The following is a 17,906-nucleotide window of genomic DNA, read 5'->3' on the forward strand; positions in this document are numbered from 1 at the left end:
TGGCTCGCTGTATGCCGTCATGTGGCTAGCTGATGAGTCTAGAGAATTCAATCTTCCTACACTTCCGCAGCTCACATGTATAACCTAAGAGGCAGAGAAGTTGGCTAGCAAGTACGGCGTTCATTCTGAAGAGTGCGTACCAATACGTACGGTAACGCCGGTAGTAGCAGGAATGTGAACTGTTTGGAAATACGTACTGTCGGGATATGGGGAGAGGGTTAAGACGATTACTTACATATTTGTTGACATTAACTTCGACGGTCAACATGGACACGGAGCATTTGATTTGTGTTGTGGAATGTTACCGTACGCAACCGATGATAACAAATACGACTTGCCAGCGCAAAACACAGTTCGAAAGAGGTTATGGTAGCACACAGACCGTACAGACCGCCATCTGTTGCTACGACGTTCAAGTTATACCGTACACGTTCTCAAGTTCAGATTGAAGAACGCCTTAAATAATAGGCAACTTCTCTAACATATAAGCTGAAACTCGCTTCAAATCGGTGACCCAACAACAGTGACGTCATGACACACTTTGAAATGAACACCCAGTATAATTATGTTTATTTTTATGTACTATATTAATAATGGTACTAATTAGAACTCTTTCTCATTCTTTAGGGATGACATGCAATTTATAATTAAGATAATAAAATAAGACTAGCTGTAGTAAATAAATTCTGTAAAATAAATTGTTTCAGACAAAGTAGATGATTATGTCTCGTGACCAGAATGTTGTACGAAATGGAAATATAAAAATTGGAAATTTATCCTTCGAAGAGGTGGAAAAATTCAAATATCTTGGAGCAACAGTAACAAATATAAATGATACTCGGGAGGAAATTAAACGCAGAATAAATATGGGAAATGCGTGTTATTATTCGGTTGAGAAGCTTTTGTCATCTAGTCTGCTGTCAAAAAAATCTGAAAGTTAGAATTTATAAAACAATTATATTACCGGCTGTTCTGTATGGTTGTGAAACTTGGACTCTCACTTTGAGAGAGGAACAGAGATTAAGGGTGTTTGAGAATAAGGTTCTTAGGAAAATATCTGGGGCTAAGAGGAATAAAGTTACGGGAGAATGGAGGAAGTTACACAACGCAGAACTGTACGCATTGTATTCATCTGACATAATTAGGAACATTAAATCCAGACATTTGAGATGGGAAGGGCATGTAGCACATATGGGCGAATCTAGAAATGCATATAGATTGTTAGTTAGGAGGGAAAAAGACCTTTGGGGAGGCCGAGACGTAGATAGGAGGATAATATTAAACTGGATTTGAGGGAAGTGGGATATGATGATAGAGATTGGATTAATCTTGCACAGGATAGGGACCAATTTCGGACTTATATGAAGGCAGCAATGAACCTCTGGGTTCCTTAAAAGCCATAAGTAAGTAAATTTAGTTTCAGGGTGTAAGTAGATATATTTAAACTAATCTCTCTAAAATAACTTGCGTTCTATTTGTTTCTAAAGGTGACAACATTCACTGACTGTACTACAGTAAGCTAACCAATAATTAAAATATATAAAGTTAATTTTTGTTGGAATGCTCCTAACTCATATTTTATCACCGTTATATTTTATTATTGTTCACACATCCTCACTGAAATTACTGAAGGAAGGAATGTGACGATGTATGAGATAAATATAACATAGTTCTATTTAAGTAGGAAATGGGACGACATTATTTGACTATTCTTTCTGCTAAATTAGCAGTATTCAGGGACAACTAGATTAGATACATTTTAAATTCGCTTTCCAGTAATTAGGTTTCAATCCTTATCATAAACATGAACGATGATGATGATGGTACTTACAAAAAGCCGATAGTCAAAAACAAGAAATAGAGTGATTCCTTGCACAAGTTGATTTTGAAAAAGTTGAACTTGAATCTCAAAATACAATTCATCGTATTTTCCATCCCTATTGTGATCTTCCTCCCTAGACTGAAACGAAATAAATTAACATTATTCCCGGTATTTAAAGTTACACATTCTTAAAATATATGGTTGTTCATTGTTACAATGACTTACCTTGATCATAGTACAATAATTTCGTTTTGTGACTTGTGTGAAATACGAATATGTACTGCAAATAATTTGTGTTTCCAACTTATCAGTGTCAACAATTAGTAGATATTCATGTTTAAAATTAATTTCTGGTTGTTCTTGGTATGTATCGCTCTTTATCCAAAATCCTACAAAACAAGAACATAATTCAGTAACTTTTACTAATTCACACACTGCACATAGGCCTAAGTGTTAGGTTTCAAATAGACTTAGTTTGACATTACTAGGAACAATTCAGAAAGCAGTACCATAATGTATACAATATTCTTTACATGTATGATTAGTAATAAATAATTCTACCTCCATAGGAACTAGAAAATATTTCAAAAATAGTTTTAAACAGCTGTCCAGCAAATCATGCTTTTATTTAAATGTGACGCGCTCCATTCAGATCTGCATTCTAACCTATACTATACATTTCATTAACATGTAAATGACAGTACCCTGACTCCTATATGCAATTAAGAACGGTGATATAACTGTAAAAATAAAAATTAATACAGTTAACAATGTTGCTTTAGAACAAATCGTGCTCTTATATTCATAAGTAACGTATTCTGAAAACACTGTGTACACCGCCATTGTTAAACAAAACAACAAACAAAAAAAGGAACATCTGGTGACAGTGATGGTAAGGCATTTTAGCAAAATTTCCCTTTCTCTTCATTACAGAAATTCCTCTCATGAGTCAAATTTCCCCTCAATCTTTCGTTGGTCACACGGCATACTGTAGACCACTATATAGGCCGTGGTTGGTCAGAGTTTAATCCTAATTTGTTTTCGGTGTATGTTAAACAAAACACAAGCATGTATAGTGAGCTCAGAGCTCACTAGTATAGTCACAGTCTAATACTTACAGTCACGCAACTCATACGTATAAAATATGCCAACATTTGACAGCTGGCGCGACAGTAGCCCTCTAGCGGCAGGCAAGTTAACAGTGTGCACACGACATATGATAACACATCAGAAAACGGGTTTTGCGTAATTTATTTTATATTTTTTTGCTATACAGTAAGTGTATATGTTCTTATTAATTTTACTTTAGAATCCTAGAAGAATTTCACACGCAGTTAATCTAAAAGTTTCAGAAGCTGGGAATAAACGTAATTCTTTCTGCTCCTTACAACTGAATCTTGGCCCTGATCACGTATCATGTTTTGAAATAATATAATTTTTCGTACGTGGACGGTAATTCAATTCATTCCTAAATATATTTATGAATCATTGGAACTCTATATTTACTGTGAGAAGAGTCAAAATTAGTAGCTTCAAAATTGTAGGCCATATCTCGTAGGGTACATCGCGTGGTGAACTCCTCTCCCTATTTCCTGAGAAATTAACTATTTTCCATGCCACAAATTGGGGTAAACTCGGCCGCTGAGGTAAACTTGAAAATAAAAAAGGGGAGGATTTAAACCTTAATATGACATTGATTTATGAAGTTCATTATTTTTCCATTTCTTAAGAACCGGTATTTCCTTTATTATTTTGAGTCACAAATAGTGCTGATATTATGGTGTAAATTTTTATGGCAAGTTTACCGCATTTTACATTACATTTCCAGTTTTCACATATAAGCTTAATTTTAACTTATCCTACCTATATAATACGTAATTTCCATGCACTTACTGTTAATATGACGTAGGTGAGAACAAATAAATGAACACACAATTTTGTTGAAAAAATTGTAACTTCAATTAATGTAGGCCTAATTTTATTTTCAGAGCAGAAGTGGTGTAAGTCAAAAATGGGTAATGAGGGTTAAAGTAAACATTCTGTAAAATACAGCGCAAAGTAGCAGTTAATATTGAATTTATTTAAACTATTAGTAGTCAGTGAATAGCACGAAGGATATATTAATTGCTACTTTGCGCTATATTTTACAGAATTTTTACTTTAACCCTCATTACCTAATTTTGACTTACATCACTTCTGCTCTGAACGGCTCAAATAATCACTGGGAATGTAAAATCAACACCAATAACAGTCATGCAAATTATTACAGAAAAGATTGCTTTTTATATTAAATTTAAAAAGGCTCTTTTATTTCTTGAGAACTTAATACGTCTGCCACATGAATCTACACCAACACATCAGAAATTTTATCGACACAGTCCGGATTTATTCAAGAAGTGAATATTTCGCAAAAGGATTACAATACTCCATGAATTCTTGAAAAATTAACACCATGATCCCTACTTGAATGCAATATAACATTCAACTTCTGAAAAATATAAAGAAATAAACACGAATACAAAAATTATGGGATTACTTGCATTAAAAACTCTAGATACATTATCCAAAATCGAAATGGTTACACATTTACACATGATCTCTGCAAAAAATTAATATATTGTAACAGGTATCTACTTTGACATACAAATAGGTAACTGATAACTAATAAATGTTTTATAGTACACAATACGTAGGCTACCTACAAGGTGGATTATTGGTTATGAGTGATTTATGATTTTCTCTTGGTCTTTAGGGAATCTGAAGAACGACAAATTCGGAGATTTAAATTTGTTGTTACTGCAATTTTCGTCATTGTACACATTGCCTTTGTTCCGATACATGATTAAAACGTTATTATAACATCTCGCATCCCTTTAAAGCACGTGCTGGCTGAACGAGATTTTATCAACCCTATTACCAGTGCCTTGCCTGCCTCTTGGGCGCTAGTGTCGCGAATGTTGGCAAAAAAAGTGTTGAAGTTGCGTGACTGTAAGTATTAGACTGTGGTCAGAACTACGAAGAGACAAAATTCGTAACAATTAATCCCTTTCCCTGCCAATCTAGTGACGAAGTAGATATAATAGCCACTAGACTGATTTTTTTAAACGAGACCAGTTAAACGGGAGAACTTGGAACTACAGCGCTATATTGCCGATATGTACAACCACGCGGTCAACTGATGTGAGCTATAGTCGCATCGCTATTATTTCCGACGTGACTCCTCCTCATTGCTTAAGCCTTAGGAAGTAGAGGCTCTGTAAAGTCTATACCTGTTTTTTTGAAAGATGGGACATGACAGTTAAGCGGCCGAGCTTGGAACTACAGTGCCATGTTGCCAATATGGACTACCACGCTGCCAGCTGATGGAAGGTAGCAATTGTCGTTAAGATGTCTGACGTTAGGACATTCATTGACAATTGACGCGAAGGTAAGAAAACAATACAAAAATCAACAGACAATCAAAGATGAACCGTACCAGTGCTAACATTGTGTGCACAATAAATGTCGCCAAGAGAGCTATTAAGCACTCGCCACGTGCGAACTGTAAGTTTGGCAACTCAACCGTTGTTACCATAGCAACAGGCCTACCACGCTATGTGACATTCAGTTGTTTTGAAAGATGGGACATGACAGGAGCGTTGCGATCGGAAAAACAACTGAATGTCACATAGCGTGGTAGGTCTGTTGCTATGGTAACAACGGTTGAGTTGCCAAACTTACTGTTTCCACATGGCGAGTGCTTATAGCTCTCTTAGCGACATTTATTGTGCACACAATGTTAGCACTGGTACGTTTTGTGTTTGATTCTCTGTCGATTTTTGTATTGTTTCCTTACTTTTGCGTCAATTGTCAATGAATGTTTTAACGTCAGCCATCTTAACGTCAATTGCTAGCTTCCATCAGCTGGCAGCGTGGTAGTCCATATTGGCAACATAGCACTGTAGTTCCAAGCTCGGCCGCTTAACTGTCATGTCCCATCTTTCAAAAAAATAAGTATAGGTAGTATCGTTCGCATTTTTGTTCTTTCGTTGTCGAGCTACCAGACGAAGAATCTATTTGCCACATCGTTAAACATTATCATGTCGTAACTTCTATGATAATAAATCAAACGTACTGTAATTGAACGGCAAATAACGTCCTCGTGTGCTTTCTGCAAATTCCGACGAAAGAGCTAAAATGGCGGCCGATCATATTAAGTATTTATCGAGCCTTAGGAAGTGCATAACATCATCAGCAGCGAATGAAAAGACGCACACTTTAAATTTAGCCAACTGCAACGTGATTGGCTGCCGGAAATAAAAGCGACGGGGCTATAGCAGTTGATAGGCTGCTGACATTAAAACATAGGCGGAGTTATGGGGGTGCACTGCCCCCTCCCAAACTTGGCCGAACTATTTTTTTTATTAACGTTAGAAAATATTGAATTCAAATTATTTTTCTTGCTTTTGTTTATGATTAACTTTCTGTCCTTAAATTGACGAATTAATGTTTTCAGACCATGTGTCTGGATGTAATATTTATTTTAAATTTCTGAATGTAAATTTCTATACCTCATTTGAGGAATGGAAGCACTGTAATGTTTTTTTTTTTTTTTTGTGACAGCCTGTACTCGTGTTAGACCGGTATTGGTAAAGTAACTGTTTTATAAATGGTAAGTTTCGGTATTTTTTAAGCAGACTGGATGGCAGAAGGTTCTCAACCGAATAATAATAATAATAATAATAATAATAATAACAATAATAATAATCCATATCCATTCTGCGTTTAATTTCCTCTCGAGTGTCCTTTATATTAGTTACTAGTTACATCAAGGTATTTGAATTTTTCCATCTTTTCAAGGAGTCACCGGCGTAGCTCAGTCGGTTAAGACGCTTGCCTGCAGATCTGAAGTTGCGCTCGGGAGCGGGTTCGAGCCCCGCTTGGGCTGATTACCTGGTTTGTTTTTTTCCGAGGTTTTCCCCAACCGTAAGGTGAATGCAAGGTAATCTATAGCGAATCCTCGACCTTATCTCGCCAAATGCCATCTCACTATCACCATTTTCATCGACGCTAAATAACCTAGTAGTTGGATATAGCGTCGTTAAATAACCAACTAAAAAAAACTTTTCAAGGATGTAACAGAATGCCACGACCAAAAAAGTCACCACTTTTTTTTTTTATAAACCTTTCATCTTTTTGAACGAAATTCAGTAAATTAAATCTTTTTCTTTCATTTAACAGCTGTTGACACACAATTTTCAAGAAAATCTAGTTTGAAATGTTAATTTTTTGTAACAGAAGTCTAAGTAAGTTTCTTGCACAGTCAGTTAAATAACATTTTTACACAATTAAGATATCTGTCCTTAAATTTTAATTGTTTTGTTTTATAAACAATGTTTAGTTATTGTTATAAATTTTGTTTTGTTTTTTTTATAAACTTCTAAATTTCCTCGTCCTTTTAAAATCGATAACTCAAATAAAAAAAAAAAATATGGAAGTGCTGATTCATTCTTTCAAATCCAATGTATTAATATCACATTTATTCCTCCAATATTCACTATACCTTGACCAAAACTACTTCCGACTTGACAGCTTATAGAGATGGGGGAGCAGTGTTGTCATGTTGCACATCTTTCGTGTAAGTGAGCGCGCTGCCGATAGAGTGCAGTAATGAACGGCTGACATGAACACATACATTTCTAACCAATTTGTTGAATACTAGGCATTAAAATTTGTGTACATTATTATTTTTATTAGCCTATAATAATAATAATAATAATAATAATAATAATAATAATTATTATTATTATTATTATTATTATTAGTAGTAGTAGTAGTAGTAGTAGTAGTAGTAGTAGTAGTAGTAGTATATCAGTATTCTTCAATGCAAATACCGTTAGAAAAGCGTCGAAAGGACTGTAAACTCTAAAAACAGTTTTAATTTAATACGAAGCCTCTACTGTTATGAGTGTCGGTATTCTTCAATGTAATATTGTTAGAAAGGCGTTGAAAAAATTGTAAACTCTAAAAATATTTATAATTAAAAATCTGCACGGCCTTTTTCTTTTCAAATATTGGTAACAGTGCTCTTATTAATTTTAACACAAGAAAGAGTTCTCATTACGACTTGCGCCAAAGGTAAAAGAGGCCCACCATTATCTTTTCTCCTCTCAAAATACTCTCTTACATTACACACCATCTCTCGCGCTTGACTCTTTAACGGGACACCTTGTCCAATATTCTTTGTTCTCCGCCTGCCTTTCCTTCCTTCCGACATTGCACAAGTCGCCTGTTTAAAAACTCTAGCAGAAACTAGAAAACACACACTCCACCAATGACAACGAAGATAATAGTGTAATATAATTTAAACACAATAATTATCGATACAATAAAACAATAATACAACTAAATACTATTTTTTATTCACACAAAGCACGCGTTAACCAGCCAACTCAGTCATTCCGGGCACTATATTCACCACTAGGCCCTGGTATTCATGTGCAACTTGTAAACATAGACAAGGCAACACCGTCCCGTTACCATGGTTACGCGTCTCTTGTGATTGGTTGACTTGAATGGTTGCCATGGTAACATTCTAAAGGCGCCATTTGTCAGGTCGGAAGTTGTTTTGGACAGACCATAGTAAAAATGTATTAATTTAGATTTGTCTTTTTTTGATTGTTTGAAAAGTGTAATTTTGATCAGTTTTCATAGGAAATTCCGTTTATGTTTCTGTTTTTATGATCTCAAAATAAATATTTATTTTTATCGAGTTACGGGACAGTATCATGAAATTTTTCAAAATATAATGTTAAACTTATGATTAAAAAAATTTTTGATAGCATCAAGACAATAAATAATTCGTATTGACTAATATACCGGCACTGAAAACGTTTTAACTATAGCCACATTTTGTTTTTACAAAGGCTCGGAAACCCACCAAAGCCGCTAAATAGCATCTTGTGAAAAAAAAAAAAAGTATATAAAATCATTCTAAAATCTCTTTCCACTGTCCACTCCAAGCAGTCACCCAATTCCAGTACTTATTCATCTTCTCTGTTATTGACACATTCAATGCTTAGAATATACTTGTAGCAAGAAAGTGATTAATCAAACATTCATGCATTTTAAAAATTATTTATCAATAGTCTAGTGACTCATCCTTTCTTTTTATTCGAAACCGAATGATGCGAAGGAAATCCGGTAGTGTAACATCTTCTCTACCTTTCTTTAGCAGTGACAAGAACTTTTCAGCTTCGGTAACGAATCTGAAATGTACACTTTCTTTCTTTCTTTCTTTCTTTCTTTCTTTCTTTCTTTCTTTCTTTCTTTCTTTCTTTCTTTCTTTCTTTCTTTCTTTCTTTCTTTCTTTCTTTCTTTCTTTCTTTCTTTCTTTCTTTCTTTCTTTCTTTCTTTCGGTATCTAATTTTCTTTCCAAACGCTTTCTTTTTCGAGATCCCATATATACTGTATTTGATCAACATAAAATTGCTTCATGTTAGTGTCTATGCCAAGCTGCTAAGCCAACGCTACAGACTGGAAGAGTAACTAAATTTCACTCATCATAAAAATATTGATTATTCGGAATCATTTCACCATTGTACGCGTTTGTATGGATTACTTTGTTTCTCCATAAATAAACTATGAGATATGTCCATGGTCTGTCGGTATATTTTTTTCATTAATAATCTTCCTCGTATGTAATGGTGAAAAATTTGTAAGTAATTCAAGAGTTCATAGCATAAATATGTGTTAAAAATTACTTTCATACTCCATCGGCAAATCTATCGTGCTATCAAAAAGGAGTGCGTTATATCAGTTATATGGCAGTAAAAGTTTTTACTAGCCTCCCTATGGATATAAAAAATGAAACTCAAAACATAAAATTATTTAGGCCAAATTGAAGAAGTACGGTATATAATTTCTCACGCCTTCTATTCTGTAGGTGAATTCATGACATTCAACAACGCTTCATGTGTTCTATAAAGTATTGATACTAAATTGTGTTATACTAGTAGACTATATTGTAAAACTCTTCTATATATTTCAATTGGACTGTGACTATAATCCTAGATCATATATGTAACAGATAACTCATCGCTATGTTAAAATCGGCAGCACTTTGAAGAGAACAACCGCCAGGATTGCCACCCGTCCGCCGTAAACGAACACGAGATGGCAATACAGTCGCTAATGCAATTCAAATGGGAATTATGACGTGACTCCTTATGTAACAACTAGATGGCAGCGTAGTAAACCTGACAAAAGTTGTTAACGTCAAAGCCTATACTGTTCTCCAACCAGGAGATCAACCGTGAAAGGAATATGCTTACTATTGCCTCATCTATTGGAACGAAGTAGATAAACAATATTACCGTTATAACGCCAGTTTAAAAGCCATGCGCTCTCCTGCATATGTTATTTCCTGTATGAAAAGATTAAAAGACCAGGAGATTAACTGTGATCTAATTTTGTAACTAGGGTAGTATCAATATGTCTGTATCAATGTTATGGTTTGTGCTGTGAGAGCTAGCCATTAGAGATAAGAGTACCCACGTGTGTGACCTTATGACATCATATGACATCAACAGTCATTCACAGCATTACTCCCCTTCGTCTCATCCGGCGGAGACTTTCTCGTGGTTGGAGCACAGTACCTATAAGGCTGACCGATCTGTTACATATATGATCTAGGCTATAATCAAGACTTTATAAAAAACGCCATTTCATACAAGTTGAGAGGATTTGAAAGCATTTCTTTCCCCTTGTACTTTCTCTGAGTTCGTCAGCGACAGTGTAAACGACATTTCATACAAGTTGAGAGGATGCGAAAGCATTTATTTCACTTTGCGCTGTCGCTGACGAACTCAGAGAAAGTAGAAGGGGAAAGAAATGCTTTCAAATCCTCTCAACTTGTATGAAATGGCGTTTAGTAAGTTATTATTAAGATTTTTTTTTTTTTTTCATTTGACATACATATTCCATATTCTAGCTGCGAAGCGATTTACGAATACCATGGAATGTAAATAAATACAATACAGTACAACTTCTAGATGTTGACTATATCCGTAGGAAATCGTGAAGGTGACCGTCAGTAAGTCTATTTCGTTGTGCAGATTTTATTGCTTTCATTGTTGAGAATGAGCATTCATATATAGGCCTATATAATAGCACATTATATATACGCTCCCAAACATAGAAGTAATTCCTCGTGGAAAGTCACTCAGTTCCGGGCACAGTCTAGTATATACAGTCATGAAGCTTAATATTTACTAAATATGCAAACATAGGCAGTTGAAATATGCATCCATAAGTAGTTGCTCACCACCAGGATCGCTACTATCGCCTCATCATAGACTGTTCCCCTAGCAGACCATAAAATGTATTGTACTTTCGATATCGTGTTCTTTTGAACATCCTTCCACTATTGAAAAATGAAATACATAAGGTTTATATATTATTTTCATAAAATATATATTATATTCTATAAACTCACCTTCCTGGATCTTTTGGAAGGAAGGATAACTCTAACCTATTTTTCTTACAATTTATAGTACCACAAACGTCTCCTTGTCCCATATTATTATTCAAATTATTGTATTTTAGCCATTTACATTTATTACAACCGATAACGAAAATTTCACAGTTTACATAGCATTTTCACAAAAATGCGAAATACGGCACAGTCAATGCTTTTTCGATCTAGACCAGGCCGTAATGTTTGTTCGGGTTTTCTATTTCAGTGTATGTAGCTCAGTGAAATATTATATTATAACTTTATTGCTTAATATTGCTAAGCTTTATTTAGTGTAATGTGTCCATAAGTTCCGTTCACTTCTTGTTGCATAATATGTTGCAGAAATAATTACAAAACTGTGTCATTTTAATGTGAAGAGAATTTTACATGTTAACATAATCTATTCGCGTCAACATTTTAAGTTTAGAATGGAAGGTATTTTGAGGTTTAATAAAAAAGAATTTATATTGTGATTTCAACTTAGCACATCTACCTTCCTTAATTTTAGATAAAACATTTACCATACCACTCCTATGAAATTAGTGTACGTACAATTGTGTTACTTCGTCTCTCAAGTAGTAGATAAGTACAATAATTCAGTAGTCAATTTTAGTATTAAAATACAGACAAATTGAATGTCCGGGGTATCATACATGACATTATGCTTAATTATAATGTATGATTGCGAATTTAGGAATATAATTTAAATATAGTAAACATAACCTATAATTTTCATATGAATGGCAAGGCATTGGAGATCACTACATTTAGACAGAAAGGGGCAACTGGTACAGTAAACATAACCTATAATTTCAACATATCTAAATATCCGTACGGTGCAATTGAAAATTATTGAGTCGTGCATAAATGAATGTGCAAGAATTTCGCAATATTTAATCGAAATAAAGGCAGGTATTACACATACGAACAACGTAATTTTCACACCATAAATAATATTACATCTTAACTCGCAAGTGAATTATGTCTGAAGTGTCTCATAATCACTGTTTTTAATTTTATTAATGGAACTACACTACATTTTAGAGAAACATATGTTACTGTTTATGCATTCCAACTAATTTATATGGTTGAAACGCCGCCCTTCGTGTTCGGGTTAAGCGAGTCACATGGTCTGCCCTTACGGCCTGTATTAGATCACGATGGCTGTGGCACAGTCTATTGTTCCTAGTACTCACAGCGCTCCAAGCGGCTAGCAACTATCGCGAGATTTGCAAAAAAATCATCCCAAGCTTCGTGACTGTATATAATAGATTATGGTTCCGGGTATTTTTCACTTAGAATCAGTTTCCAGAACTCTATTTCCGTTTCACTTCTTGTCTAGAGGAAGGGGTCACCTTGAAGATCGCACAGTTCTAGCTGGAAATTCTTTTCTTGTTCTGCAATGTCGCATTTCATAATATACATATTCATAATTGTTTTCGTCTGCTACAGACGCCATAACCAACTTCCGCTGTTACCCGAGACAACTTTTGGCGGGTCATACAAACAAGGCCAGTTGGCCTTGACTGTTCTACATGGTTATAGTGCACAAAAATGTATTCTTAACTCATGTGTGGAATTTGCTTGTTACTGTGGGGAGCTCAGCCCTGGTAGGAATGTGGAGTAATGCCAATCCTACACGCAGACAATAGCCAGCGTAACGCCACTCTTGCTCGTAGAAAACGACATGGCAGTTTCAAATGTATACAACACACGGACACAGAGCTAGTCTCAAAGTACCTGATATTTTCAACTACAGCATAATTTAACACCATGTGGTGACAGCGATGTGTCATAAGAGCAGTGGCGGCTCCTGCATATTTCTTAAGAGGAGGAAATAAATTAACAGCACGAAATGACACCTTCTTGAATGAAACATGCTACAAATTAGCCTACATGCATACATGTAAGACCAGGTAGTGTTGGGGTTGGCCTTCCCTTCTGTATAGCAATAATCTGTTCTTGTAAACTGAGTTTCCTAAATTGTCCAAAATATATTACGATTTCATTTCCATTCATTGTTGAATAATTGCACAAATTAACAATTACAAGGAAATTCACAACCTCGTAGCATTTTTCGAGCACACTATAGCATCACACGTGTTGGAAGAGACTAGCTACTAACTCGTAACCGGAACCGTTTTACGGAAATGGAAATGGGAATGGGAAATAATCTGAGGAAAGCGAGAACACTGCACCCACCCACGTGGTCTGTGTTGCCACATGTACATTTTACAAGTTCAGTATCACATACTTTTGAAGAATGTCAGTTCTTGTAAAGTCATACTATCATTATTGTTCAAAGCTGCCGGTGACCGATTAATTTTTTATGTTAAAATGATGTAGTTTGGAGTACCTACTTTCAGTTTCAAATATATTTGTACAAAACTGACAACTTTGCTGTTGCCCTGTCTAGTAAACAATGAATACAAGTGAATTTCAGGGGCCAACTACGTAAAATTACTTCCTCTTTGTTTTACATAAACCCGACTTTAAGTTTCAAATATCCACGAAAGTTTCAAACCATGAATAGCAGCCTATATAAAGTGCAATGAATAATATTTTTGATTTATAATTTAAAAAAAAAAGTTTACATGGTATCTTTCATAGCGTTGCGTTAAAACTGTTTTTGTTGTGTCTCCTCCTAGATGTATTATAGTCTGGTTGAATGCAACATCGTTAGATGGCAGCGGTAGCGAGCTTGCTGCACGACCAGTCGGTTTCTATTTCCCGCCCATGACTGATTCAGAGGAGGATCTCCTTCCTCTCCGTTCATTTACTTGCTTTAAAACTCTGCTTCTTTCTGTGGCCGCTAGTGCGCTGTTGTCTAAGTGTGTTAACTGCAGTAGAGGAGGAATGGAGTGCCTTTCCTCTACAAAGACAATCTCGCATCTTTCTTACAGTTTTCTACAGCACATGAGCGCGCGTCGTTTAAAACTCGATCAACCGAGTTCTTCTTATAGCTTTGAACTTAAAAATTATCGAATCTTCCTCGAATTTCAAGGCACATATTTTATTTGGTATTTACTTTCAAAAGAAGAAAATGTGAGGAGGACGTTCCTCCCTTCCCTCCCCCGAGGAACCGCCACTGCATAAGAGTCATAACTAAAGGGCTGAAAAATGTGCGTTTTGTCTTAAGTTCAATATCAACGGACTATACTGTTATCATTCACTCACGTAAACAAAGGCAAGAGAGTACAGTCTGGTAATGAGAATCTCATCACTCCATTCAATCGATCTGTAAATACTGGAATGAAGTTGTAATATAGTTATGATTAGGGGCCGGATTTTTATGTAATTACATATTATATTCCTTTCAACCTAACTGTATATAAATAACAAATCTTTGCGAATCTTGTAATTACCATTAATATGTTAAAATTTGATATTACATATATTTATATATTTACCCCACATTACATATTATGGCTTGATATTACATAAATCTACATATTTAGGGGGTTTATTCATTTTTACTTCCCTAGAAGGAAAAAAAAAACCTCTGCTGAGGAAGTTTACAACTTGAGTATACACATATAAGGAACCTTTTTACCTACCCAAGAAAAGCTATATTTCGGGACGAAACAAAACGTCCTTAGTTTCAGGAAGTAATAGAGGCACTCGCCCCATACCGCCCACTGTAAATATGAGTGAACAAAAGGCAACCTCTCTCATACAACTATCTTGTATTTTTTAGTAGGTTATTTTACGACGCTTTATCAACATGTCAGGTTATTTAGTGTCTGAATGAGATGAAGTGATAATGCCGGTGAAATGAGTCCGGGGTCCAGCACCGAAAATTACTCAGCATTTGCTCGTATTGGGTTGAGGGAAACTCCGAAAAAAACTCAACCAAGTAACTTGCCCCGACCGGGAATCGAACCCGGGCCACCTGGTTCCGCGGCCAGACGCGCTAGCCGTTATTCCACAGATGTGGACATCTTGTATTGTAAAAGTCCCTCAGAAAGTAGCGTTGCCTTCATATAGTGGAGTGGGAGAGGACGACATGATTTGTCTCGAACTATAATTGTTCTGCACACGTCTTAACAAGCCGTTCCCATGCAATTTGCAACCTTACCCACCCTCTTCCTAATCCTTCCAGGGAAAACCCGTATCAAGTCTGACATGACCTGCAATAAAGTAGCTGACTTTTGAAAAGAAGCTGGAGTAAAGGAACAAACTGGAAAGATGTTGAAAGATTAAAATAAATACCTATTCAGGTTATTAATCCCTTTACTTTAAATTTAGTAGACCTATACGGAAATGGGATTTTCTGAGCAATTAGAAAGTATGGTTCTCGGCTGGAATAATTCTACCCTTCTGAATGAGACAGGAATGTCACTTTTCAAACAACAGTTTATAAATGCCTATAGTTTGAGGTTTTAGTAGGTACTTTGTTTCTTATAGGGAGCAGCTAAAATGCATGTGTCCCACATCTCCTCTTATTTTCTCATAATCCAGTAAAGCGAAACAGTGCTTGCAGTACTGTTGTGTTATTCATTTCACTCAGTTCTCTAGTTTTAGTACTTACAGTATAAAGTGCAAGTGAGTTTATCTACTGCTTTTAAATAACTATGGCCTTTGTATCTTCAACCCTAACGACAAAAATAAAATCAATGGATTGCGATGGACGAAACTTTCACTACAGATGGAAAAATAGTAATGTGTCAAGTGTGCCGTAAAAAAGTCGGGTGCTCTATGAAATCACAACTGGAGAGTCTTACCTATCATATACCTGCCAGATATTAATATTAAATATTTTCATGATTTTACATATTTTGGTACATATTCAGCTTATTTTTCTTACATAAATATATACATATTTCATACCTTGATATTACATAAAGATCCGGTCCCTAATTATAATGTTTTAAAAACTTATCTCAAATGTTAACTGCCACCGCCTGGATGATTAAAGGATGCATTACACTGAATCACAATATACATCCGTATATTGTCGAAAGAGAAAGTTCGACGTCTCTCACTCAAACAGTTTCTCAACATCGAGAAGCTTCTTTCCGTGTCACAAGATGTTAGAGGTATGTTTCTTGCTGTTGCAATGCGGCTCTATGTAATATTTCCTACGTATTTTAATTTCACATTTGCATATGGTACAGAAAATATTTCCCCCTTGCGGAATCAAAATGTCTCTTCCATATTTATATCTTAGACTGTTTAATTCCAAATCCTTCGACGTAGGCATTTTCGATCACTTTTCCACAACACTATCATCTGCACATGGGCACCATACGACTAGAAGTTGACACTGAATGTCATTTGTTGGTTCCTACTTGTATTTCCACCCTCTCGTATTGTACCTGTGACGTCACCCATACTTCAGACCAAACTAACCTGTATCGCGTGGTAGCACATTTTTCCGTCCTCTAGTCATAACTCATAACAACTTATCTTATCTCTGGTCAGTTCTAGGAAGAGCGGTGCTCCATTCACCAATACCTCCCCGCATGGCACCTAATTAAAATAAACCTGGCAGAGACTTTCTCGTAAGCTCCCCACAGTACGTGGGTGGATTTTAGTGTTGCTAGTTTGGCAACACTGATAATAATATAGTTCATAATGGGGAAGATACTCTTTTTACATAACACTTTTGAATGTGGCAAAACATTGGACAAAAGCTTAGCAAAATTGTTTCGAATTTTACTTCAAAATATATTGAAATCATTTTCGAATATATCCGTACGTTAGCAACTTGTGCTACTGCTGGTGTCGGTGTTCACGTAGGCTTGTTGTCGATTATTATATTTCTCAGTTGCTTTCTGTTGATAGATTAAGCAGGCTTATCATGCGACACGATAACGATGACATGTCGGCACGGAAAGCTACACAGTGTATATATAATTTAGATGACAGTTCTTATTTTTAAAAGTTTGGACTTTCCACGCAGAATCGTTTATTTGATTTCTCATACTGACACCATGAAAAATGACTCAGCGACGAAAGAAGTCCTTTTGTTTTGACTTGTGGCTATTGTTTACCAGATCGAATTTAAGACAACTGCATCTTAGATTCAATGGTCACTATTAATAATAATAATATAATAATAATAATAATAATAATAATATAAATTGTTTGACAAATATAATATGAACATGGATCCAATGTAATGTATTGTAACTTTTATTTTCAACAACAATGTGAGTTTTACTTCTAACTTGAATCACACAACCGTCAACAATGGGTATTCCACTCAATACAGTAGTTGTTATTGCACTCCACAGAACGACAATGACAACTCACGTGAATTATTGAGGTGGACAACAATGTACTCTAACTAATGTTCACAAAGCACTATTTACAAAGCAAAACTGTCAGTTCTCAGTTCACAGTTCGTTCGCCCTTGCTAGTTCTTCTAGCTCACTCACTCAAGTTCACGGTACGTCGATCCCAAGACTTTCAGATAAAGTTCACTGCACTTCGAACCCAAGACTTCCGGACGCGTTGCTTCCGCCTGGACGCTGCCACAGTTACTCAAGTTCACTGCACGTCGAACCCAAGACTTCCAGACGCGTTGCTTCCGCCTGGATGCTGCTACAGTTACTCAAGTTCACTGCACGTCGAACCCCGGTC

At 35.7% G+C, this 17,906-nt stretch overlaps 1 protein-coding gene across 1 annotated transcript in view; it reads right to left on the reverse strand.

Annotated features, from left to right (window-relative positions):
* Positions 1 to 1,831: 1,831 nt before the first annotated feature.
* The window catches only part of LOC138706514 (UDP-glucosyltransferase 2-like), a 72,579-nt gene continuing 56,504 nt past the window's right edge, over positions 1,832 to 17,906 (reverse strand). Inside the window, exons 7-8 of the mRNA XM_069835883.1 lie at positions 2,048 to 2,211; positions 1,832 to 1,960 (exon numbers count right to left, since the gene is read on the reverse strand). Of these exons, the coding sequence (XP_069691984.1) occupies positions 2,166 to 2,211 (46 nt within the window). The 3' untranslated portion in view covers positions 1,832 to 1,960; positions 2,048 to 2,165. The remainder of the gene's footprint in view (positions 1,961 to 2,047; positions 2,212 to 17,906) is intronic.

The sequence above is a fragment of the Periplaneta americana genome, chromosome 9, assembly GCF_040183065.1.
Source record: "Periplaneta americana isolate PAMFEO1 chromosome 9, P.americana_PAMFEO1_priV1, whole genome shotgun sequence".
NCBI classification, from domain to species: Eukaryota; Metazoa; Arthropoda; class Insecta; order Blattodea; family Blattidae; genus Periplaneta; species Periplaneta americana.